The sequence below is a fragment of the Dreissena polymorpha genome, chromosome 2 (genome assembly GCF_020536995.1).
Source record: "Dreissena polymorpha isolate Duluth1 chromosome 2, UMN_Dpol_1.0, whole genome shotgun sequence".
Classification (NCBI taxonomy): Eukaryota; Metazoa; Mollusca; class Bivalvia; order Myida; family Dreissenidae; genus Dreissena; species Dreissena polymorpha.
The window spans coordinates 28,417,344-28,444,132 of NC_068356.1; the positions used below are offsets into that span (position 1 = coordinate 28,417,344).

The following is a 26,789-nucleotide window of genomic DNA, read 5'->3' on the forward strand; positions in this document are numbered from 1 at the left end:
TGAGTTGTTCAAGCTTTGAAAAAGCTAGTTGCCCTGCTTTTTAATCCAACTGTAACCAACTTTTGAAATTGAGTTTCCGATGTGAGGTCGTCGTGGTGTAATGGATATGGTGTCCGCCTAGCGACGGGTTCGATCCCCACCGTGGGAGCATTCTTTAGATCTACTCCAAAGACACCAAGTACGGGTTCTAGGCCCAAGATACGGACTCGAGAGCGTTTAAATAAGCTTCAGGCTTTCGATGCAATAGAGCTAAAACAAATATGTCTAAACTAAATTGAGTTTCCTGGGCTTAAATCTACTGGCCCCAGGCTAACAGACAAACACTAAACCTGTAAGTTATTCATGATGTAAGATCTTACAGTGCATTGAACTCATTCAATTTGCAAATCTGAAGACATTGAAGGGACCTTTTCACGTTTTGGTAAATTGAAAAAATTAAACGATTAAATAATTTGGAGAGTTCTGTTGTTGTCGTTATATTTTTTCAGACTTCGATGATTGCTTATATAAAGTATAAAATACATCTCTTATTGTATGAGCAAGGATGGGCGAGTGGTCTAAACGATATACTTTTATTTCAGGGGTCAGTTGTTCTAGCCCAGTTGAGGGTAACTTTTTTTGTTTCTTTAATTTTATTCTTGTTTTTTTTTAACGGAGATATTTAGATCCACTTTTTACATGTATCAATATTAAGCATTTAATGACAAACTGTAAAAAGGTCCATTTTAGATGTTTACTAAAAATGCCACAAGGTAAAAATGTAGGACACATTGGTAGTTTATTTGATTTAAAAGTGATTTTGTTTATTTGCCTTGTCAGCGAGGTTACATTGAAGTTATTATCACTTTTATCTCTTTTTTTTTTCAAATCATTAATAAGAAAGATAATTTGAGCTTCATTTTTGGGCAAAACATGGCTTAATGCATATGCATTAATTGTCATCCCAGTACCAGAGACTCTCTTTAAACGAAAAACACCATAAATTCAGAAAGCGCCGTCATTGATTAGCCGGAGCGCATTACACAGGCTAATCAGTGTGCATATGCTAATCTGTGACACCACTTATTTGACATGCATTAAGCCTCGTTTTCCCTGAAAGCAGCAAATATTTACAGAGTGCAATGACAAATTGGCCAATGTCGTCGCACAAGCTGTTAAACACTATTGATTAAATACACGCACTCACTGTCTGCAGTGTACCAGTGGTGAAGTATAAATAGGCAGATGCGGTGGTTATTTAAAACAAGTTTCCATATAGTTATTTTCATCAATGGATAGTGCTTAATTTTGCCTAACTTAGAGGATAGAAAAACCGAAATGTCTACATTAATAGTTGTAAACACATGTAAGTAGATGCTACAAAGAAGAACAAGGTCAATAAAAACGTCCATAAATTTTAACAGCAAAGCATAATAAATAAACACTCTATACTTGTTCTAATCTTTGGACTTAGACACAGACATAAAACTGAAAAATAAGATTTCATGAACTTGTGTGTAAGTGATATAAAATATATTAAACATAAATAGAACGTATTGTTTTCAACCACTAGCTACTACAGAAAACTTTATGTAAATGTGCCATGTATCTTACAAACAAACACACAATTATCCCAAAGGAATGCTTAAAAAAGGAAGTGTTTTTATAGAACATTCATTATTTTTGCAACTAACTACTTTATTTTGTTATCAACACAGAGAATCTTGAAGGAAAATAATGACATTAATTAGAATTAGAATTAAAATTACGTATCTTTAGGGTAGGGGTAACCTATGGTCTTTAAAAATCAATAATGGCATTTACAAGATGTATTTCTTGTGTTAGGTTTTAGAAAGAATGTCTCAAAAGATTTGAAAAAAACATTGAACTAATGACAGCTGCCTAGCAAGGAAATTTCGAATCTTTAAAAAGGAGGTTTTCACTTTTGGCAGAAGTCAATATTTCACGCTGCAGAAACAGAACAGAACTTTGAAGGTAAATTGTAAAAAAATCTGAACGTATAGGAGACACTTTTCTAGGTAAATAAACACAGCAAAGGGATGAAATTAATGAGAAATGTAGCCAAAACTAGGATTGCACTCTGTTTGAATGTATTGTGCATGCCATGAAATGGTTCAAATTTCTCATTTTTTTTAATAAAAACGAGGTTTGTGGGGGAAAAGATCAAGGGCAATAGTTTCACAAGTGAAGAAGCCAGCCTTGTCTTTGGTTGTATTTTCAAAGTATAATGTTATGAAACTGACACAAAAACCTTTCTTGTGTCACTTTCTTTTTTGATGAAATGGATTGGACTGTTAGCGGCCTTTCGGAGATCGAAATTTGGTCAAAAATATATACCCTGCCCCCTTAACGGCTATGGTGTTCTGCAAAGTATTTTATTTTGTTTGCAAGATCTGTCTCAATGATTACAGTTGGGTTTGCTGCAAAGTTTATTTCCAATGTTTAGATCTACGGGCAGGTGTTTAGATGTTGTTTTCTTAATTACAGGTGCGAAAACTTTAGTCGATGTGTCACATACAGCTTGTGGTCTACTTGTATATGCGACATTTAACTCCACATCTGTTTCACCGGATTACCCCAGCAAGATTTGAAATATGCCTCACATATTCCTGATTTTTCACTAGTTGCTGTCGTCCCATGTCTTCCACTTGGTCAGCAACAGTGTTAAGCTTCCTCTGCATGCCCCTCTTGTCTGGAGCCTGTATATTGAGGCAGGCTTGCAGGCTTGTAAGTCTGATTTGCCCAATTTTGAGCACAGCACTGGAAGAAGCAAGCTTATACTCAGGACTTCTAGTGGATTGACATGCTTCTGTGGAATGCTGGTGTATAATGGAATTTCATCTATGCAAAAGTCGCAGTTGTGGCATGACACCTTAATATCCACACAGAGTCCTTTTCTGTCTGTGATATTGTAATCCAGGCTAGGTTGATCACAGCTGTGATTCCCTATGCACTTGAAAATTGTTCCAAGCTGTGTCTTGTGTACAACGATGTTCTCATTGTCAGATATATTTGCACTGTTTCCAATTGTAGCACTTTGATTTTCAGACTGTGGTACCGCTTGACGTGGTCGCAGTTTAAAATGGAGAACGAGTGGATCCCGAGAACGGTTACACGCATTCAAGACATCGTTAGCCACAGAATCACCCAATCGCACGACAATTTCCAGGTCAGGGTCTGAATTCAACTAAATAGAATCTTGAAAGTGTTTCTCTACACAGCACAAATGATTGCAGTTATTGTTTGGAAATACTCCCTTTTTTAAGTGCACTTTTGTTTTTCCTAGCGCGATTGTTTTTATAACTGTACTGTGATTTCTTATGGAGTGATCTCATTTTGAATGGTATTTTATCCAAGATTTTAGAGATACATCTGCTCAACACTATAGACTTGTAAACAATAAGGCCACTTCATTGTTTTATTAAATTCTAGTCATTTTTATCTACATAATGAGTGCAGCAGAGTCAGATGTCCAGATATTGTTTGTTTTATTGTACCAATAAGTACAAATGCAAATACAGAGGAGTCAAACTTGTATGTGGACATAGGATTTAGCTCCCTTGTGTACAGTGCAAACAGATTACAATAAAGCTGCATTTTGGCTTTAAAACACTGAAGGGCTAGTAGCTTTGGGACTATGTTTGGTCATGACCTATGAATCTGAGTATGTTACTACAGATGCAGTACATATATGGGTATTTTATCCAGTCTTTTTTAATCGGTACAGAATTATAAGCTCAAATAACTTTTGAGACTGTACTTTCTCTCGGCATTGACCATGAATGTCAATATTTGGTGCATGTATTATGTAATCATAGGGGAATATACAACTGAAAGACTGATTGATATTGTCAATAATAATGTTTAAACATTTTATATATAACTTGTGCTTCTCTACTACATAGAGTCAAATGTTGTGAATAGGAACACTATTGTCTGGATTATTTCTGTTCTGGTTAAATTGAATTGTGCGAAATATTGGAATTACTATAAAATACAAACAAAACACAGGATAGAGTTCAGAAATGGTGCATTTAATTCATTAAACATTATAATTCAATATAACAAAAGCTTTTTTGTTTAATCATGCTGCAAATTTTTTAAATTGTGTATATCATATAAACATTTATACAAATATTCCACAAATGTGTTGCGGCATCAAATCGAACATAATTTAGCATATATCTTTTAACCGTTCTGGTTTAGATTATGGAAAACAAAGAGAGGTAATAATGTTAAAACCATTGCTAATTTTAAGGAAAATTTCACGTGTGCTGGCTTCGCACTGAAAAACAATGTTTAAACTCATATTTGTGTACTAGCATCTACATTTGCACATTTTCTGAGCTTGAATACTAAAGTAAGCAAGATAAGTCTGCAGTTTTGTAGAAAGAGTTGGTAAAAATAGGAAAATTATGCAAAAAAGTGGTTTGTAACATGCCGCAAACATTTTTTTATTCGTCTTATTTTAGGTCATTTTGGCAACATATTTCTTCATGATACACCTAACAGATGAAGAAAGACTAAGATTGAAGCATTTATTTGATAATAAATACAATATAATAAATGAATGCCACATCTGGACGGGGGCCTGCACTCCAAACGGCTATGGTGTTCTGCGGTGTATTTTTTTTTTTGCAAGATCTGTCTCAATGATTACAGTTGGGTTTGCTGCAAAATTTATTTCCAATGTTCAGATCTACCGGCAGGTGTTTAGATGTTATTTTCTCAAATACAGGTATGAAAACTTGAGTCGTGGTGTCACATACAGCTTGTGGTCTACTTGCATATGCGACATCAAACTCCACATCTGTTTCACCGGAACACCAAGCAAGGTTTGAAATTTGCCTCAATTATTCCTGATTTTTCACTAGTTGCTATTGCCCCATGTCTTCCACTTGGTCAGCAACAGTGTTAAGCTTCCTCTGCATGTCCCTCATGTTTGGAGCCTGTATATTGAGGCAGGCGAGCAGTAACTGTAAGTCTGATATCCCAAATTTTAAGCAAAACACAAGAAGAAGCAAGCTTATATCCAGGACTTCTAGTGGCTTGCCATGCTTCTGTGGAATGCTGGTGTATAATGGAATTTCATCTGAGCAAAAGTCACAGTTGTGGCATGACACCTTAATATCCACACATAGTCCTTTTCTGTCCGTGATATTGTAATCCAGGCTAGGTTGATCACAACCGTGATTCCCTTTGCACTGGAAAATTTGTCAAAGCTGTGTCTTGATCACAATGATGTTCTCATTGTCAGATATATTTGCACTGTTTCGAATTGTAGCACTTTGATTTTCAGACTGTGGTACTGTTTGACGTGGTCGCAGTTTAAAAGGGAGAACGATACGATCCCGAAAATGGTTACACGCATTTTAGACATTGTTAGCCACAGAATCAGACAATCACACGACACTTTCCAGGTCAGGGTCTGAATTCAATGGATTAGAATCTTGAACTTGTTTCTCTACACAGCGCACATGACTGCAGTTATAGTTTGGAAATACTCCTTTTTTGAAAAAGTCACCTTTGTTTTTCCTTGTGCGATTGTTTTTATAACTGTGCTGTGATTTCGTATAGAGTGATCTCATTTTGAATGTTAATTTTTCCAAGATTTTTATCCCCACGCTTTTTTAAAAGCGTGGGGATATTGTGGTTATCTCTGCCGTCCGTCTGTCTGTCTGTCTCTCCGTCTTGGCCACTATCTCCTCCAACACTTTAAGCACTAGAATCTTGAAACTTACACACATGGTAGCTATGAGCATATGTGCGACCCTGCACTGTTCGGTATTTTTATCTGACCCCTGGGTCAAAAGTTATGTGGGTTGGGGTTGAGCCGGGTCAGATATTTTCACTCATTTTAAAGCCCCCGGTATGGTGCATTGGCCATAACTTTTGCAATATTGAAGGTAGCAACTTGATATTTGGCATGCATGTGTATTTCATGGAGTTGCACATTTTATGTGGTGAACGGTAAAGGTCAAGGTCATCCATCAAGGTCAAAGGTCAAAAAAGCAAATTCAAGGGAAGTAATAAGCTTTAGAGGGAGGTGAGTTATGACCCTGCCAAATGATTTTTTTTAATAAATCAAATCGGCGAAGGAGGGGGCATTGTGTTTCTGACAAACACATCTCTTGTTTAATGTTATTTTACATTAACTTTTTCATTTCTACACCGATTCACTTCCAATTGATTCTGGACATCTCTTATGACAATACGGTCAATCTCAACTATGCATGGTCCCATTACCAACCCTGGGTTGGTCATTTTCGGCTCGGGTACTTCTTACATGTACCCCGGGTACTCTTAAGTATACTTACATGTACCCCGGGTACGGTAAACATACTAAAACGTTACCGGGAAATTTAAAGCTTAATCGGTCGTTGTCGGCTATTTTTTTAAATTAAATATATTCACATTTATGTCAGTTTTCTGTAAAATGGCCTTTATATTATTGAAACTCATACTCACAAAGCATGTTGACGCAGTTTTTTTTAAAAAGAGAAGTTTGTTTAAGATAATCGGTAGCGCGTTTTACGACATAGGATTTAAGGCGGGAATACAACTCGGGTACAGTCTAATATCGACCGGGTACGATTAAGTATATTTACCGTACCCGGGTTACATGTAAGTATACTAAAGAGTACCCGGGGTACATGTAAGTAGTACCCGAGCCGACAATGACCAATGGAGCTAGTTTTTATACTAGGCCATGGTCACACTCTGTGTTCAAAGGTAAAAAATGGCCATAAATGAGCTTGTCCAGGCCATACCTATGTCATTGTCAGATTTTTATGCCCCCCTTCGAAGAAGAGGGGGTATATTGCTTTGCTCATGTCGGTCGGTCTGTCGGTATGTCGGTCGGTCCGTCCACCAGGTGGTTGTCAGACGATAACTCAAGAACGCTTGGGCCTAGGATCATGAAACTTCATAGGTACATTGATCATGACTCGCAGATGACCCCTATTGATTTTTAGGTCACTAGGTCAAAGGTCAAGGTCACGGTGACCCGAAATAGTAAAATGGTTTTTGAATGATAACTCAAGAACGCATACGCCTAGGATCATGAAACTTCATGGGTAGATTGATCATGACCCACAGATGACCCCTATTGATTTTGAGGTCACTAGGTCAAAGGTCAAGGTCACGGTGACCCAAAATAGTAAAATGGTTTCCAGATTATAACTCAAGAATGCTTTTGCCTAGGATCATGACACTTCATAGGTACATTGATCGTGACTCACAGATGACCCCTATTGATTTTCAGGTCACTAGGTCGAAGGTCAAGGTCACAGTGACAAAAAACGTATTCACACAAAGGCTGCCACTACAACGGACAGCCCATATGGGGGGCATGCATGTTTAACAAACAGCCCTTGTTAAATCATTTGGCACATTTGTTCACCGTCATTGGACAGTGTGTCGCCCGAAAGAATTACGTAGATATCTCCAAGGTCAAGTTCGCCACAACTAAAAATAGATTGATTTTGAAACAAGGGGGGCAACTGTGATAAACAATCAGTAGAAATGCACATTTTGAGTTGTAGTTGTCTCCATTATCAGACTTTTTTTATTGAAAACCTGGTTTTGTGACAATTTTGTCCCTTGTTTTAATTTTGTCAATTTACCAAAATGTGAAAAGGCCCCTTTTAAAGTTATTAGTGTAACTACAGCTTAAGATACATTTATCTGGGAAAGATCTAGGATCACAAAAGGGTAATCTTAAAATGGGGCAGAGAGGAAAGCTGAACCCGACTTATATAATAAAAATAATATATTTTGTAATAAAATGGCTAAATCCCAGTAAATTATTATCCTCACTGAATTTTTTTTCGGAGGGGATTTAGTAATAGTTTCCGTTTGTCTGTGCGTCCATCTTTCCGTCCGAAACTTTGTCCAGAGCATAACTCCAAATCTATTCAATGGATTTACTTTAAACTTAGAATATAAACCGATGGCAACAAGGAGAAGTGCAGTGGCCAAGAATCATAACTCTATCTACCTTAGTTTTTGAATTATCTCCCTTTATATAATTTCAAAGCACATTTTTGTCCAGAGCAAAACTCTAATCTACTTAAGGGTTTTACTTGAAACTTGAAATATAAACAGATGGCAAGAAGGAGAAGTGCAGTGACTAAGAACCATAACTTTATCTACTTAAGTTTTTGAATTATCTCCCTTTATTTAATTTCAAAGTAAATTTTTGTCCAGTCTATACTGGGGGACATATTGTTTTTGCCATGTCTGTTGGTTTGTTGCTTTGTTGGTTTGTTTGTGTAAAACTTTTAGATTGACCATAACTTTTGCAATACAATGTATTGAAGATGGCAACTTGATATTTGGCATGCATGTATATCTCATGAAGCTGCACATTTTGAGTGGTTAAAGGTTAATGTCATCCTTCAAGGTCGAAGGTCAAATTTTGCAATATTGAAGATAACAACTTGATATTTGGCATGCTTGTGTATCTCATGGAGCTGCACATTTTGAGTGGTGAAAGGTCAAGGTCATCTTTCAAGGTCAAAGATAAGGGGGTGCATAGTGTTTAACAAACACATCTTGTTTTTTATATAAGGGCCAATGTAAAGGTTTACGCAGGACGGCGGATGACAAGCTCGCTATGACAATTCCTCGGGTTTTCTCAGAAAACAATGGAGCTAAAAATACATCCCCTCATAGCATGAGAACGGGTGGCTGAATACATCCACTCATAGTCAGAGCTCCAGATATTTCTTTCAGCCGAGGGGTATTTCACTCAAGAAATTTGTAATTGATGCGTAAAAATCAAAATCCCGTAATGTTAAGTATTTATGTCCATAGGATCAGAATTAATAATAACTCGCTATAAAAAGCAGTCTTGTATACAATAAAGCAATCACTTTTGCTTTATTAAACATTTGTTCTGGTGTGTTTTTTGCCCTTTCTATTTTTCCGTCTTGATTTGTCAAGCCACTGTTTAGCACACTGTGCTGCCAAGATCAAAATCTTCTAAGCTTGGTCCACAAAACTTGTTCATTATATGTGTATTTCGGCTGCCATTTAAAAAGTGTTTGAAGGAAAAAGGTTTTTCAATAGTGCCACACAAGAGATGAACTAAAAGCAAAAACTAAATGCTTGAAGTTGGGCGATTCGGGTTTTAGCGAATGTGATGTCAAATGTTTTCACCGTAAGCGTATATCGATTCTCAACAATGCAGCGGGAAGCCCGTTGTGTCAACATCGGCCTTTATCGTGGGCCAAAATGAAATGATACCGTTCTGACTGAAGAGTAAATGAGGTCGGGAACCACATTCTTTAAATGGTCCACTCTGGATCAGCAGACGATTTATTTCATAGGAGGAATCCGAGATAGCCGATGTATCACGATTGTAAATGGTCATGTAACTAGGTTTTTGCCGGTGTGGACACAATGACGGGAAGCAGTCATGTTTACATGAATTTATATGCATGTATAAACGGCGTATACGCATTGAAATTGCACACGATGCGTAATTCGAATTTAGCCAGGAGTTTTTTTACTCAACAAAATTTTAAGTCATGCGTATTTTCTTTTTTTTTTCATGCGTATTTTACACAAATACGTATGTTATCTGGCCCTCTGCTCATAGTATGAGAACAGGTGACCGACCGGTCTAAGTGGAAGACTTTACTCCAGGACTCCAGGGGTCAGTGTTTCGAGCACAGTTGAGGATTACTATTTCTTTTTTTAAATTGTATTCTTGATTTTTTTTTACTGGAGATTTTTAAGTCCAATCTTTAAATTTATCAAAATAAAGCATTTAATGACAAACTTCAATACATGCTAAAATCTGTGAAAAGGCCCGTTAAAAAATATTGCAAATATTTAATAATTAGAAGAAGGGATACTAGTACCCAAATACTAGTATAAGTATAGAGGTGGTACTGCTCAATATCAAATCTTGAAAATGTTGACATTTGTTTTTATCTTAAAAGAATGTTCTCAATCTATTTAAATGACTACTGTTAGTATTTCATGATATTCACATACACATTCATACTCTTTACACCTTAAATACTGGGATTGAAAGACATTTTAAAGCACACTTTTAACAAAGGTCAGAAAATAACATTTACAAATCTTAACTATTATTTAAAGCTGATGGTCTGGGAGTAAAATACTATTGGAAAAAAGGTTCAAAAGGTAAAGTACCATTTAGTATCACATAGGGCAACACAATTATTAGATTTTTTTTAAATTTATTTTAACTAATGATAAAAACAATACACTATGAGGGATCTGGTGAGTTTGTGCTCTGTTGACTGGGCTGCATGCCCTCTGATCTCAGCACCAAGGCCTGGTTGCTAGGCGTTGCCAGAGAGAACACTATGGGAATACTTTCCAGTCGGGGGTTGGCCTCTTGCAGACACCTGATCCAGGATATCAATGAGTCCTTACAACTGGTCTCTGTGATGCACATCCCCAGGATGGTCCCCTCCTCCTGCTGATGAACATTAGGCTTGAGGGCCAACTGTTTGGGCTTTTCGCTGTCAAATATTGTGTCAAAATCGAACAAATCTGAAAGAAAATAATAATAAAAAGATGAAGCTTTACATTTCTTACTGAGAAACAAACATGCTCACATGTATAGTATTCAGATATCAAGAAATCTATGTACACAATATCAATAAACTTCTGAATGCTCCCAAACAATACAAGATGGCACTAGCTCATTCATCAGAGTAATGTTTAAAATGTGTAATAAGAGAAGATTTTTAATAATCATGTGTTAAATTAAATTGCTATATAAATCAATACTGACTGGTTTACAACCCCCAGGTTGGGCTGGTTAACCATAACCACTAGTCCCACAACCACAAGTCTTGTAACCACTAGTCCCACAACCACTACTCTTGTAACCACTAGTCCCACAACTACAAGTCTTGTAACCACTTGTCCCACAACCACAAGTGTTGTAACCACTAGTCCCACAACCACAAGTCTTGTAACCACTAGTCCTACAACTGCAAGTCTTGTAACCACTAGTCCCACACACACAAGTCTTGTAACCACTAGTCCCACAACCACTTGTCTTGTAACCACTAGTTATACAACTGCAAGTCTTGTAACCACTTGTCCCACAACCACAAGTCTTGTAACCACTAGTCCCACAGCCACAAGTCTTGTAACCACCAGTCCCACAACCACTAGTCTTGTAACCACTAGTCCAACAACCACAAGTCTTGTAACCACTAGTCCCACAACCACAAGTCTTGTAACCACCAGCCCCACAACCACAAGTCTTGTACCAACTAGTCCCACAACCACAAGTCTTGTAACCACTAGTCTCACAACCACAAGTCTTGTAACCACTAGTCCCACAATCACAAGACTTGTAACCACTTGTCCCACAACCACAAGTCTTGTAACCACTAGTCCCACAACCCATGTCTTGTAACCACTAGTCCCACAACCACAAGTCTTGTAACCACTAGTCCCACAACCACAAGTCTTGCAACCACTAGTCCCACAACCTCAAGTCGTATAACCACTAGTCCCACAACCACAAGTCTTGTAACCACTAGTCCCACAACCACAAGTCTTGTAACCACTAGTTCCACACACACAAGTCTTGTAACCACTAGTCCCACAACCACAAGTCTTGTTACCACCAGTCCCACAACCACAAGTCTTGTAACCACTAGTCCTACAACCACAAGTCTTGTAACCACTAGTCACACAACCACAAGTCTTGTAACCATCAGTCCCACAACCACAAGTCTTGTAACCACTAGTCCCACAACCACAAGTCTTGTAACCACCAGTTCCACAACCACAAGTTTTGTAACCACTAGTCCCACACACACAAGTCTTGTAACCACTAGCCCCACACACACAAGTCTTGTAACCACTAGTCCCACAACCACAAGTCTTGTAACCACCAGTCCCACAACCACTAGTCTTGTAACCACTAGTCCCACAACCACAAGTCTTGTAACCACTAGTCCCACACACACAAGTCTTGTAACCACTAGTCCCACACACACAAGTCTTGTAACCACTAGTCCCACACACACAAGTCTTGTAACCACTAGTCCCACAACCACAAGTATTGTAACCACTAGTCCCACAAACACAAGTCTTGTAGCCAACAGTCCCACAACCACTAGTCTTGTAACCACCAGTCCCACAACCACAAGTCTTGTAACCACTAGTCCCCACACACAAGTCTTGTAACCACTAGTCCCACACGCACGAGTCTTGTAACCACTAGTCCCACACACACAAGTCTTGTAACCACTAGTCCCACAACCACAAGTATTGTAACCACTAGTCCCACACACACAAGTTTTGTAACCACTAGTCCAACACACACAAGTCTTTAAACCACTAGTCCCACAACCACAAGTCTTGTAACCACCAGTCCCACAACCACTAGTCTTGTATCACTAGTCCCACAACCACAAGTCTTGTAACCACTAGTCCCACACACACAAGTCTTGTTACCACTAGTCACACACACACTAAAGTCTTGTAACCACTAGTCACACACACGCACAAGTCTTGTAACCACCAGTCCCACACACATACAAGTCTTGTAACCACTAGTCCCACAACCACAAGTCTTGTAACCACTAGTCCTACAACCACAAGTCTTGTAACCACTAGTCACACAACCACAAGTCTTGTAACCATCAGTCCCACAACCACAAGTCTTGTAACCACTAGTCCCACAACCACAAGTCTTGTAACCACCAGTTCCACAACCACAAGTTTTGTAACCACTAGTCCCACACACACAAGTCTTGTAACCACTAGCCCCACACACACAAGTCTTGTAACCACTAGTCCCACAACCACAAGTCTTGTAACCACCAGTCCCACAACCACTAGTCTTGTAACCACTAGTCCCACAACCACAAGTCTTGTAACCACTAGTCCCACACACACAAGTCTTGTAACCACTAGTCCCACACACACAAGTCTTGTAACCACTAGTCCCACACACACAAGTCTTGTAACCACTAGTCCCACAACCACAAGTATTGTAACCACTAGTCCCACAAACACAAGTCTTGTAGCCAACAGTCCCACAACCACTAGTCTTGTAACCACCAGTCCCACAACCACAAGTCTTGTAACCACTAGTCCCCACACACAAGTCTTGTAACCACTAGTCCCACACGCACGAGTCTTGTAACCACTAGTCCCACACACACAAGTCTTGTAACCACTAGTCCCACAACCACAAGTATTGTAACCACTAGTCCCACACACACAAGTTTTGTAACCACTAGTCCAACACACACAAGTCTTTAAACCACTAGTCCCACAACCACAAGTCTTGTAACCACCAGTCCCACAACCACTAGTCTTGTATCACTAGTCCCACAACCAAAGGTCTTGTAACCACTAGTCCCACACACACAAGTCTTGTTACCACTAGTCACACACACACTAAAGTCTTGTAACCACTAGTCACACACATGCACAAGTCTTGTAACCACCAGTCCCACACACACACAAGTCTTGTAACCACTAGTCCCACAACCACAAGTCTTGTAACCACTAGTCCCCCACACACAAGTTTTGTAACCACTAGTCAAACACACACACGTCTTGAAACCACTAGTCCCACAACCACAAGTCTTGTAACCACTAGTCCCACACACACAAGTTTTGTAACCACTAGTCCAACACACACAAGTCTTTAAACCACTAGTCCCACAACCACAAGTCTTTAAACCACTAGTCCCACAACCACAAGTCTTGTAACCACCAGTCCCACAACCACAAGTCTTGTAACCACTAGTCCCACAACCACATGTCTTGTAACCACCAGTCCCACAACCACAAGTCTTGTAACCACTAGTCCAACACACACAAGTCTTGTAACCACTAGTCCCACTACCACTAGTCTTGTAACCACTAGTCCCACAACCACAAGTCTTGTAACCACTAGTCCCACACACACAAGTCTTGTAACCACTAGTCCCACAACCACTAGTCTTGTAACCACTAGTCCAACAACCACAAGTCTTGTAACCACTAGTCCCCCACACACAAGTAACAACTAACAAGGCTTACTTTCTAACTCCTCCTCCTCAGTGGGTCTCACAAAAATGCTAGGGTCAGTATCAGTGCGCATAACAAAGAATGTCTGTGGAATGTCTCTCAACCAGACCCTGTACCCTCCCTCCACGTATATTGGTTTGGACTCTGGGTGAGTATGGATCATTTCACGCTGCAGAGGGCTTTGAGCTGAGGCAATGAAGAGCTTCTCTTTGGAATTCTCATCTCTTGATACCTGAAAACAGACATGCTGTTCATATTTTGTATGCTCAACTTTTTGTTAAATTGTAGAAATGAGGTTAAAACAGGTATTGAGTTTAAACTCCAGTGGATATGTATGCATCTAGCGGTCTATATTGTTGAATTTACCTTCCAAACTTTGAGCTCATTCTCCAAATCTACTGCCATTTTACGCAGAGCTAGCACTGCTAATTGAATAGGGTCCACTGGCAAATCATATGGGAGTTTGTATGGATTGCGATTTTGAAACTTTCGAGTCATGTAGTAGATACGCCGATATTTACGCATCGGATTATTCATTGTTCCGAAGATTTCTTCAATGGCATCCTGGACTTTGGTGTCAGGAATAACTCCTGAAGATATAAAAATTGGTTGAAAAGTGTAAAATAGAGACATATACAGTTGCCCTCCTATTCACACCACTGTTATGTTGAAGGACGCATCACAATCTGGAAGGCAGTATAAATTGAGTCTCTTTCTAGGAAAACAGGGTTTTTTATTGCATGTGCATAAAGTGCCGTTCCAGATAATCTAGTATGACCATTTACCGCTTAACTGGATTTTCGCAAAGAATTTTCTATCAAACACACTTTACCATACAAGCCATTGTGTAGTCCCTAATAAGCCTGTGTGACATTTTCTAAAATGCATCAAGCCCAGTTTTCCCAGAACAAGGCTCAATTGAGCAACTCTTTTATCAGGCTGTTTTCCAGAACCCTTAACAGCTTTTTATCATACCACCGCATTGATATCTGCCTGATATAACGTTGCCTAATATATTTTTGTATATCATTTCAACAGGAAGTTCTTATATCAGTCATGTGTGGAGGATGGTCATATTACTCGGAATCAACTATAAAGTAATCATTTTTAGTAAAATCGAATCAGATTCAACAAAACAAACAATTTGATACCAAGATGTAATATATTATTTCTTAAAACAACACAAACAGCAAAAAACATCTTTTACAAATATTAACGTGCATTCTCATGACATCATTATTAAAACGTCAAAGGACAAGTCAATAGCCATATTTTTTCCCAATAAAACTGCAGCTTTTTAGCGATTATTACATTATTTCTTTAAAATCAGGGACGAAGAGGTATGATAAACAGAACAAGAGATGTGTTTGTCAGAAGCACAATGCCCACTATTGCGCCGCTTTGAAATACAATTTCAATATATCATTTGGCAGGTGAAGAAATTATCTCCTTTTTAAAGCTTACTTCCCTTGGTTTGTATTTTTTGACTTTTGACCTTGAAGGATGACCTTGACCTTTTACCACTCAAAATGTGCAGCTTTATGAGATACACATGCATGCCAAATATCAAGTTGCTATCTTCAATATTGCAAAAGTTATGGCCAATGTTAAAGTTTTCAGACGGACGCACAGACTGACTGACGGACAGTTCAACTGCTATATGCCACCCTACCGGGGGCATAAAAATAGGTTACTGCCTGATCTTTTTGTAATATATCAGGCTCGGCACGAATAAAATAACGGCTTGGCAAGCCTCGCCCTTATATTACTCGAAGCCTTGCCTGATATATTACAAAAAGATTATGGAAGTAACCTGTTATTCTCTATGTCATACTGGCACAGTGATAAAGAGGCTTAACATGGCTATTTATTCTGTGAAGGCTTAACAGTATTTGGGAAAAAGTTATAAATTAAGAGCCCCTAAAAACTATCTATCATATCATTTTATATATATTACATCTGATTAACCAGGAGATATCAGAATGCTCACATGCAATGTGATCACAAGAAAGCTTTCAATTTGCATACATGGTTTATTTGATTGTCAATCACATAAAATTGGCGACTTTTAAACAATTGGAGTCCGAGATATTTTAAACCACTATTTTTAAGTCAATATGCTAAAATCAACAACAAAAAAAACATTTGCACCTTTAAGCCATTCATTTACTTTATTGAATACCAACCAAGCCATTTTTTGAAATTCAAGGACAACCTGCAAGAATTATTTTAAATGCAGTTTTATATCATGATAAAATCCAGTAAAATAGGCTATGTGACATTGAAAGAACTTTTACCAAAATGCTCCAACTGCTCAAGGATTTCAACCATGCAGTCCTGTTGTTTGGGGTAATGGCTGAACGCATGCTGCCAGACATTCTGAGGAATCATCATGCCTTTTGGGAAAATCTACAAAAAAATTCATGAATTACAAATGTATAATGATTACAAATGCATTTTGGATATATCTAAGAAACAAAAAATGTATACAGCTGAAGCTCCTCACAAACTTATCGCGATACAACAAAATGACAAGATACAATTAATGAGCTTTTCACAATTTATCAAGAAGATATTCACATGCAAAAAATCTGGCATTTGTTTGATGTTGATGAAATCTTGTATATCAAGCTTCTTCAATCATACTTACGCTATGGGATAATAATAATCTGTTGGTAAATAATTCACAAGTCAAACAGTCATAGTGTCTGATTATAAACTATATTTTACATGCATTTATATGATGCTTTTAAATTATTGTAATATTTAAATAAGAAATAACTAAGATACATATTTTAATTATGTACATTTTATATATTCAGTTATGAATTATAAACAAGAGCACCGCAAAACGGGTGCCAACGCTTGGCTGCGAAAGCTTGTCAATTTTTTTTTTTTTTTAGAGGTCACAGTGACCTTGACCTTTGACCTAGTGACCCAAAATTGGGTGTGGCGTGTAGAACTCATCAAGGTGCACCTACATATGAAGTTTCAAAGTTGTAGGTGGAAGAACTTTTATTATAGAGCCAATGTTAAGGTTTTAGCACGACGCCTACGGCGGACGGCTGACGGCGGACGACGAGCTGGCTATGACAATACCTCGGGTTTTCTCAGAAAACAGCCGAGCTAAAAATGATGATAGTGTTTCAAGACAAATTAGTAGTAATATTATGGCATGACATACAGGATGCTTCAAAATCTGAAAGTCTAAACAAGATGGGATGCTGCGAGAGATGCTGTCAATCCATCTATTTGTCCTTAAGTAATTTTATTGAAGAAGAAAGAGATAAAATGATTCTTTGTTATTCTAAATAAATGTTCAATATTAGAGCTATATTATTCTATACTTAACTACAGAAAGGAAGCATTCTTAAGGATTGTGTTAAATGTACATTCTCATCAGTACCAAGTAGTAAATCATGAAAGGTCATCAGTCCCTTAGCAACAAATGCTAAGTTTCTTGTTAAGATTTCTACCGATATAAGGGCCTTGTAGCAATCCAGATCACGGTGAACTTCAAGTGGCTTCATCTGTTCAAGGGCATCATATATGAATTCCACATATCCTCTTCTGTTCTCCCCATTCTTAGCCAAGTAGGCATTTACAGCTTCTATAAATATCCACTTCTTTAACGCTCTCTCTTTAAGAATGGGGTCTGACAAATGCTGGAAATTTGTTACAGCTTTCAGTCTCTCATTTGAATGCACCTCTGTCAATACAGCAGTGTAATATTCTTGGAACATTGCTTTTGAATTGTTTTGTTCTAACACGCAAGAAGATAATGAAAAATTATTGCACCTTAAATTGTTTGAGACTTGTAAATGTTCACTACCAATACCACAATGTGGATGTTTGCTTTTTGAAATTGATGAAATCGTGACAAGATATTTTAACAGCTTTGACCTGTTGATCCTTGACAGAAACATTTTCTGAAAAAAAAGAAAAGCATAATAAAATATTGTATTCACATTTACAAATGCTATTATGACAAAAAATGATAACTGAACTTTTTTTTTTAAGAATATTTGATCATTTATAAAACATGAAGATGAACATTGATTTAAAAACACATGGATTAAAAAAATAATTTGGGCACTTACAAAAACTTGTTTACAAACAATATCTTCCCACCTACAAGCACATTAATATTGTTTAACATTATACCAGTTAAACTTTTAATAAGGAAATGAATGCATAATTGTAACAACTTTTTTATCACTGAACTTTGAAATAATTAAGAAAGCAATGACAGCGATAATTTTGCTTCAAATTACTAACAAAATTTCCCATAGTTCTCCTTGATAATGATTGCTTTGAGTTTTTATGAGAACATTTTCATTGTACACTTCAAAGTTCTTCCTAGTCAAGGTGAAAATCATGTAAAATGTACTGGTACAGGTAAAAATCATGTAAACAAAGTGTCCAACAAACATCTATCAAATTGAGTTCCATAAACCTAATAAATTCTTACAAACGCAACACCTGTTACCACTGACATCAAATTACATGTTTTTGTGGAGAAATGCTCAAAACAGAAACTTGATAACAATTCGTTATCAAACTGAGACCAGAAATATTAAATTGATGATTATAGCTTTTTACCTGAGTGTCTGATGATCTGGTGTTAACTTATACTGTCAATCAAAATATTCTAGAGCAAAACAATGCTATTTGATTAAGAATACATTCTTAAGAAAAAGTTATTGTTGCTTTATGTTTATTGGTACATTGTAAACACACTGCATGCAATAAATTGTTGCAGTTTTTCTTTGTGTAAAAAAACAAGAGGGCCATGATGGCCCTGTATCGCTCCACTGCTGAAAAAAGGCTGAAACAAATATTCTCTGCATGTGCAAATACTTAAATATAGGCCCTATTTAAGCACATGTACACTTTTGTGACCCCCTGGGCTGGGTCAAATTTAACCCCAGGGGCATAATTTGAGCAAACTTTGTAGAGGACTACTATATCTCACTACATGTACATACAAAATATGGTAGCCCTAGGTCCTAGAGTTAAGGACAATAATATTTTAAAAGTTTTCACAAAATTTAAGCAAGATATAAGCGTATATAATGTTCAATTTTGTGACCCGCGGGGTCAGGGTCAAATTTGACCCAAAGGGCATAATTTGAACAAATTTGGTAGAGGACTATAAGATGTTACTGCATACCAAATTTGGTAGCCATAGTCTGAATGGTTTTCGACAAGAAGATTTTTAAAGATTTCACAAAATAGGCGCTTTATAAGCGTTTATTCAATTTTGTGACCCCCCAGGGCAGGGTCAAAGTTGACCCCAGAGGCATTATTTGAACAAATTTGGTAGAGTTTTATTAGATGTCACTACACACCAAATTTGGTAGCCCTAGATTATGGTTATGGACAAAAGACTTGTAAAGTTTTCACAAAATAGGCCCCATATAAGCGTATGTTCAGTTTTGTGACCCCCCGGGGAGGGTCAAATTTGACCCAAGGGGCATAATTTGAACAAACTTGGAAGAGAACTTTAAGATGTCACTACATACCAAATTTGGTAGCCATATGCCTTATGGTTAAGGACAGAAAGATTTGTAAAGTTTTCACAAAATAGGCATTATATAAGCATATAATCGATTCTGTGGCCCCCAGGGCAGGGTCAAATTTGACTCCTGGGGCATAATTTGAATAAACTAAGTAGAGGACTATACAATGTCACTACATACCAAATTGTGTAGCCATAGGCCTTATGGTTATGGACAAGAATTTTTTTTAATTTTCACAAAATAGGCCGTATATAAGCATATGTTCAATTTCGTGACCCCCTGGGCCAGGGTCAAATTTGACCCCAGGGATAAAATTTGAACAAATTTGGTAGAGGACTATTAGATGTCACTACATACAAAATTTGATAGCCCTAGGCCCGATGGTTAAGGACAGAAAGATTTTTAAAGTTTTCACAAAATAGGCCTTATATAAGCATATGTTCAATTTTGTGATCCCCCGGGGCAGGGTCAAATTTGACCCCAGGGGCAGAATTTGAACAAACTAAGAAGAGAACTATTACATGTCACTACATACCAAATTTGGTAGCCCTATGCCATACGGTTATGGACAAGTAGATTTTTTAAGTTTTCCCACAATAGGCCTTATATAAGCATACGTTCAATTTTGTGACCCTCCAGGCAGGGTCAAACTTGACCCCAGGGGCATAATTTGAACAAACTTGGTAGAGGACTATAAGATGTCACTACATACCAAATTTGGTAGCTCTAGGCCCAATGTTTATGGACAAGTAGATTTTTAAACTTTTCAAACAATAAGACCTTTATCAGCATATATTCAATTTTGTGACCCCCAAGGCAGTTTCAAATTTGACCCCAGGGGCATAATTTTAACAAACTAAGAAGAGAACTATACATGTCACTACATACCAAATTTGGTAGCCCTATGCCATACAGTTATGGACAGAAAGATTTTTAAAGTTTTCACAAAATAGGCCTTATATAAGCTTATGTTCAATTTTGTGACCCCCGGGGCAGGGTCAAATGTGACCCCAGGGGCATAATTTAAAGAAATTTGGTAGAGGACTATTAGATGTCTCTACATTCCAAATTTGATAGCCCTAGGCCCAATGGTTATGGACGAAAGATTTTGAAAGTTTTCACAAAATAGGCCTTATATAAGCATATGTTCAATTTTGTGACCCTCAGGGCAGGGTCAAATTTGACCCCAGGGGCATAATTTGAAGAAATTTGGTAGAGGACTATTAGATGTCTCTACATACCAAATTTGATAGCCCTAGGCCCAAAGGTTATGGACGAGTAGATTTTGAAAGTTTTCACAAAATAGACCCTATATAAGCATATGTTCAATTTTGTGACCCCAAGGGCAGGGTCAAATTTGACCCCAGGGGCATAATTTGAAGAAATTTGGTAGAGGACTATTAGATGTCTCTACATACCAAATTTGATAGCCCTAGGCCCAATGGTTATAAACGGAAGATTTTGAAAGTTTTCACAAAATAGGCCTTATATTGGCATATTTTCATTTTTTGTGACCCCCGGGGCAGGGTCAAATTTGACCCCTGGGGCATAATTTGAACAAATTTAAAAGAGGTTTGCCCCAGGAACATTCCTGAGAAATTTCATCAGAATTGGACCAGCAGTTTAGGAGAAGAAGATGTTTTAAGGAAAAGTTAATGCACGCATGCACGGACGCACGCACGCACGACGGACACAGGACTATGACATAAGCCCCGCTGGCCTTAGGCCAGTGGAGCTAAAAATTACATATTATTAACAACTATATATAACTCTGTGTGCATATTTTAAAAATGGGAATATTTCATTGTTTTTAATTGCAAAAACTTATACATTTTCTGGAAAAGTGGGCGTGTTTGAAACTTGGATTAATATTATTATATTGAAGCACTTCATAGAACATATTTTTTTATTTGCACAAAACCATGTATTTATTATGTTCATTTTCATTTATGCCAGAAAATAAATTTTGTGGCTCATATCATTGATTTAAGTGCTGCCTGCTGCTTCCAGGCAGCAATTTTACATGAAAAAAGCCTTTAGGAGTACACTACGCGACCCGTGATTTTTGCCGCGATTCTCGCATCACCGCAATCGATGCAACGTGACAAATTGCGGTGATTCCGAGCGACAAGAAAATTTGGGTGATGTCTCGGCGACCGTCGCGCGATGTATCTCGCTGTTACGCAATCAGCGCGAATCACCGCAAATCACCGCAAACCGCCGTGGTTCACCTTTTTAAGAGATTTACATTAAGAGTTACACTACATTACATGTACATATAACATATATGTATACACTTACATTATACATTGCAATAATAAAGCTTTTGTTGTTGTTGTATGCAATGGGCGTATTAGCTAAAATACTCCCGTTCCGACATGAACGTGATGAAGTAATGTCGGAAGCTTTAACGGCTCCAAATTAATATAACAGCGCAGAAGAATGATCATGCAATAATTATTTAACATAACATGTAAACATTATTTAACTAATTGCATTAGCAGAATGTTTATTAAATCTTACAATCAATTATATTCCAGGCCCGAATACACTACCACTGTTCAAATTCCATATTGTTGCAATATACATGTAGCGTAGCACTGTGTAAATTGAAAGTTGCATAGTGTTTCGTCATTGGTCGGTTATAAATACCTTGTTTCTCTACATGGTATTTGATTTCGACAAAACTAATAATTTGGTAATTTACGATAAATATGATATAAGTTTTCCATTTAAACTTTGATCTTACCGTGTGTGTTAATTGACGTTATTAATTATGTTTATACTTATTTTTGCATTTCATTAAGAATTATAACGTGTAGCTCTTTTGTTAACAGTGTTAAGCAAAATATTCGCGCCTTAATACACGGGAAATTGTTTAAGTAACGCTTTCAATTAAAGGTTAAATGTAATCGGTAGATTACATCTAATTATTTGGACTAAAATATGCTATACTTATTTATTTTCTGTTTCAGGCTCCAATGCGGATAACTCGTGTTACTCGCGTTACTTTCCGAGCGTTGTACATACATTCACAATGCTTGATAAGCCGGAAATCGGAAATACATTACTGTTCTATTTTTAAGTACATGTTATTATGACATCGTGGTAAATAATTTGTTGTTATTACATCATTGCCTATATATTAAAGCCGTTAAACATTGTGTTTGTTTTGCTGAAAAAAACACGAGTATATCAACGTAGCACTTAGCGTTCGCAGAGTTCAATAAATTTATGATGATGTATAATGCACATGCATTTCTCTGGGTTTTCACGCCAAAAACAAAAAACCCTCAACATTTGATTATTTAGTGTGTACTGTCCAGCGGGCGATAGTGTTTGTTCAAGTGTCAATTGGCACTCTTTGTACGTGTTCAAACTGTTAAAAGATGTGACAATCACAGAAACAACAGGATGGCGCTGCCAATTAAGTGCGATAATGGATCAAATGGCATTGACAAAAAATAACATTTTGGATATATTTTTCGGCGTTTACTCAGATGGTCTCTCACAACAAAAAAACTATACAAGTCAAGGTATTATGTTTTACTTCTATCAGTAACGATACGGATAAGGCGTGTTTGATTTGAATTGACTTTAAAAGAAATATCAAATTGTTGGCGATAAAACTGTTTTAAAAATACCAAAGAAACATTTAACCGAAATCAACAGAATTCAATGTTCTCTGCGCTACGCAGTTTGTATAAAAAATCAATACTTGCACACTCGTATACCTTGACCTTGTACATTGCCGCATAATTTTCGCGCTCTTTTGTCGGGAAATATACATGTACATGATGACTATATTGAAAGCATTTGTAAACGTCGTGTTAACATTAAAACATCGGAAGTGTGTTTCGGATTATAAATTTTTATTCTCATTTGGGAATTTAACGGAACATTTATACTTATGGTATATTTGTTTTGAATTGTATATTAATTTGTTACAACGCTTAACGTGTGAAAAAAATGTTTTGATAATAGTATGCATTAATAGCACAATTTCCAAGAGGAAAACGTTTTTTACATGAAGGCGTATGACGCAATAAAACGTTTTTTTGTAAGATCGTATTGTATCAATCTAAATTTAAATACGCTCGTCCAATGAAAGCTGTGTCCCACATTATGCGCTGTACTCTATACACTTCTGAAAAATGGCGTAGTCATATGGTTGTTTTTGATGAAATTCTCAAACAAATTTACCGACATAAATGTTCAAGATTATTTTTTTGATGTTGGATTATCGGATAATTGTGAACATTAGAAGCGTTATGTACATGTATAAAGTTATCGATACGATTCGGTTTCTATGCATGAATTGGCGAGTCATCGTTGTCACTGCAATCACGGCGAATTACGGCGAATCGCAGCGAATCACCACAACATTGAGGGGATTTAGCGCGAAGATTATCTTGCTCTCGCACGACGTCGGAGTGACGAGTCACGTGAAATCGCGGTGATTTTCCACCCAAAAAGCAAAATGCCCGCCTTGACTTCGCAAATTAGGCAAAAATCACGGGTCGCGTAGTGTAGCATTGCAGCAACTCCCAGGGATTTCAAGGGACAATTTTCATCAAAACCAACCCTTAATTTCGCAAAATTACTAGAGCAGAGAATATTTACAAAACTTAATAATTTACTAGGGTAAGAAGAAATTCAAATAGAATTTGTTTTAACATTGCACTTAAACACTGTATTTTACTCATATTACTGATAAACACTAGGAAAAATGTCTAATTTTAATCTATGATATTTCATTTTCCCCCAATGTCCTGATTTATCACCCTTTATTGCTTCTCCATTAACCACAGGCTGTAAAATAACGTGCACAAACATTCACCAAATGACACGTTCAATTTCAATTAAACTGTATGATGTATCCCAAAAAACAATATCCGAATCTGCTTCAAAGAAAACATGCACACGTTTTCTCACCAATTTAACAAAAATTGTAGGATGTTGTTTTCAAACATTAGGCTCCAGTACCCTTAAACAAGTAGTAAGTTAACTTTTCTTCTCAAAATCATTAATTAAACGCAAAATCAGGTTAAATTAAAGCATGTCATTGAAATTACTGTTGTTGTTGTTGTGTTTGTTGTTGTTGTTGTTTAATTCTATTTATTACGAAAGGATACGTAGACTTCTTCACCGGTATCAATACTGCAAGCATGGATGAAGAAGATCCAATTGAACAAGAGGTAAACATTCTGTAAAATATGTAGTTAGTCATAAACAGTACAAAAAACTTCATCATGAAAGCATAATTTTAAATTTGTATTACCTACCTACATTTGTTAACTGCTACGCTATTTTACAGTTTACTGTTAAAGTATTTCCGATTCTTTCATCATTTTTATGTTGTTCTTTTTAAAAAAAAATCTTAAAGGGTTTTGTATGCCTTGAATTGATGAGGAGGGCATATAGATTTGCCCTTTTCCGTCTGTCATTTCGTATATCCCACTTTTTGTTGTGCAGGTATTTCTTTAGTCCAAATTTTTGACGCTCTTAAATATTAAGCTACTTTTTATATGGGTAATATTTGGAGCGTACAAAGGGTGAAAGCCCAATTATGTGGTGGGAATTTTTTGTTCTTTGTCTATATTGTTGCGCAAGGATTTTGTGCGCAACATTCAAGCCACGATATAAGACACTTAATAACAACGGATTGCAATAATATTTACATACCTGTGTAGATAATTCATTTCTCGATAATGTTCCGTAAAAATTATGTAATGACACTTTGAATTTTGCACGCCTGAGCAATTTAAATCCAACCACTATTCAATTTTTCAATATCTCTCGATTCGCTCGCTGTGTAGATATAAATTGATAACACGACCTCGATGTAAAGCATCTGGTTTAAAGTGGAAGAATAAACAGCGTCAAATACAGTTTGCGTTCGTCTGTTGTGGTGCAGCGCGTTACATAGTAAACCAATGTTATACTTTTCTGGATTAATTTAGCATTGTTTTTTTTTCTAAATTGACAATTAAAAAGTTCTGAAATAAATTACATCTTTTATTTTTATACTGTACATAAATAATATTGAAACAGATCGTACAGTATATCGTCCTTTGTAACGTAGAATGTAAGTACATAAAACAACACAGACAGAGGTGCGAAAAAGACATGCATAAACACTTCCTGAAACTTAGAACAGTAAATATAAACTGCACCATATCTGTTTTGAACATATGCAGGGCTCGAAATTAACACTCGCACACTCGCAAAATGCAAGTGAAAAATTCCGATTGCGAGTTAAGTTTTAAACCACTAGTAATTTTTTGCGAGTAAAGTAATAGTGAAAAACAACAACAGTAATATTGCTAAATGCGTTCGACGTCCTGAACACTAAACCAGAGGTAATAGAACGTCCTCATACCCGTATGCGGAAGCGCGCACTTTGTATATAGACTAGTATACTTATAGTACAGATACGAGGATCGTATTGGTACAAAGAACGTTAAACAGTCGACTAATTCACACGTGTTCATTGAACTTGAACGGACATGGCGTCGAAGCGAAAAATAACTAGTTTCTTTTTGCCCACAGATGGATTTAACAATACGAAAGATAAAGCAAAGTTAACTCACAATAACTGTTGAATAAAAAAAACGAAATTAAATTATGTTTGCAGCAGAATTTGCGAGAAAGTTTTTGATTTTGCGAGTTGGTATTAAAGCTGCTCGCAATGTTTTGCAAGTAGAAAAAAAAGTTAAATTCGAGCCCTGATATGCTTATTAAATCGACAAAGATTAGCATACTAGATCTAAAACTTTAGGTAAAAGTCGGTGTTAAAAGCTTATGTTAAATAAAATTACGCGTACACGTTACACCGTAATGCCTTCTTCTGATTGGTTCATATTTAAATCAGTTTCATGACATGGCTACAGGTCAGTGATTGTTTTGCGATTTAAGCAAAAGTTTAACTGAAGAATTTATGCCTTTTGAACTTCTGAATTAAAACTGAATGAGTTAGTAATGTCATTTTGCAATTTTACGCAAATTGATGAAAATTTAAACTTTCTGGTTTCCACCACAAAAAAGGTCCTTCAACGATGAGACGTTCCAAAGAATTTAGCCCATATAAAAAGTATCTCTAAATTCTTTGCGCGTCTTATAAATGAGACTAGTATTTCTTAAGTTATAGGTGCCAAATGATGAAACTGCAAATACCCGGCCCATTCCCAAAATGGTGGAATAAACACTCGCCTCTTTATGAAATTTTCACATAAA

General features: G+C 36.9%; 2 protein-coding genes across 3 annotated transcripts in view; one reads left to right on the top strand and one right to left on the bottom strand.

The window, feature by feature from the left end:
* The first annotated feature begins 4,774 nt into the window (after positions 1-4,774).
* The window catches only part of LOC127866368 (DNA-directed RNA polymerase III subunit RPC5-like), a 53,469-nt gene continuing 31,454 nt past the window's right edge, over positions 4,775-26,789 (top strand). The window contains exons 1-2 of one of the 2 annotated variants that reach the window (XM_052406850.1): positions 4,775-4,835; positions 24,684-24,751. In XM_052406850.1, the coding sequence (XP_052262810.1) occupies positions 4,790-4,835; positions 24,684-24,751 (114 nt within the window). In that variant the 5' untranslated portion in view covers positions 4,775-4,789. Of the gene's footprint in view, positions 4,836-9,426; positions 9,446-24,683; positions 24,752-26,789 lie in introns of those variants that run through there. The other variant, XM_052406851.1, reaches the window with a different exon arrangement.
* On the bottom strand, positions 10,195-24,674 carry LOC127866371 (evolutionarily conserved signaling intermediate in Toll pathway, mitochondrial-like). The gene is made up of 6 exons (XM_052406854.1): positions 24,489-24,674; positions 17,508-17,960; positions 16,329-16,440; positions 14,398-14,621; positions 14,044-14,263; positions 10,195-10,533 (listed from the first exon to the last, which is right to left on the bottom strand). The coding sequence occupies exons 2-6, from the start codon at positions 17,955-17,957 to the stop codon at positions 10,244-10,246; spliced, it is 1,296 nt and encodes a 431-aa protein (XP_052262814.1). The 5' UTR covers positions 17,958-17,960; positions 24,489-24,674; the 3' UTR covers positions 10,195-10,243.

Excerpts from the sequence above, each read along its gene's own strand:
- LOC127866371 (XM_052406854.1), bottom strand. The coding sequence starts at position 17,957 with ATGTTTCTGTCAAGGATCAACAGGTCAAAGCTGTTAAAATATCTTGTC. Across the intron at positions 14,264-14,397 it reads ATGAGCTCAAAGTTTGGAAG|GTATCAAGAGATGAGAATTC; the intron begins GTAAATTCAACA and ends GTCTGTTTTCAG. Across the intron at positions 10,534-14,043 it reads TGAGGAGGAGGAGTTAGAAA|ATTTGTTCGATTTTGACACA; the intron begins GTAAGCCTTGTT and ends ATTTTCTTTCAG.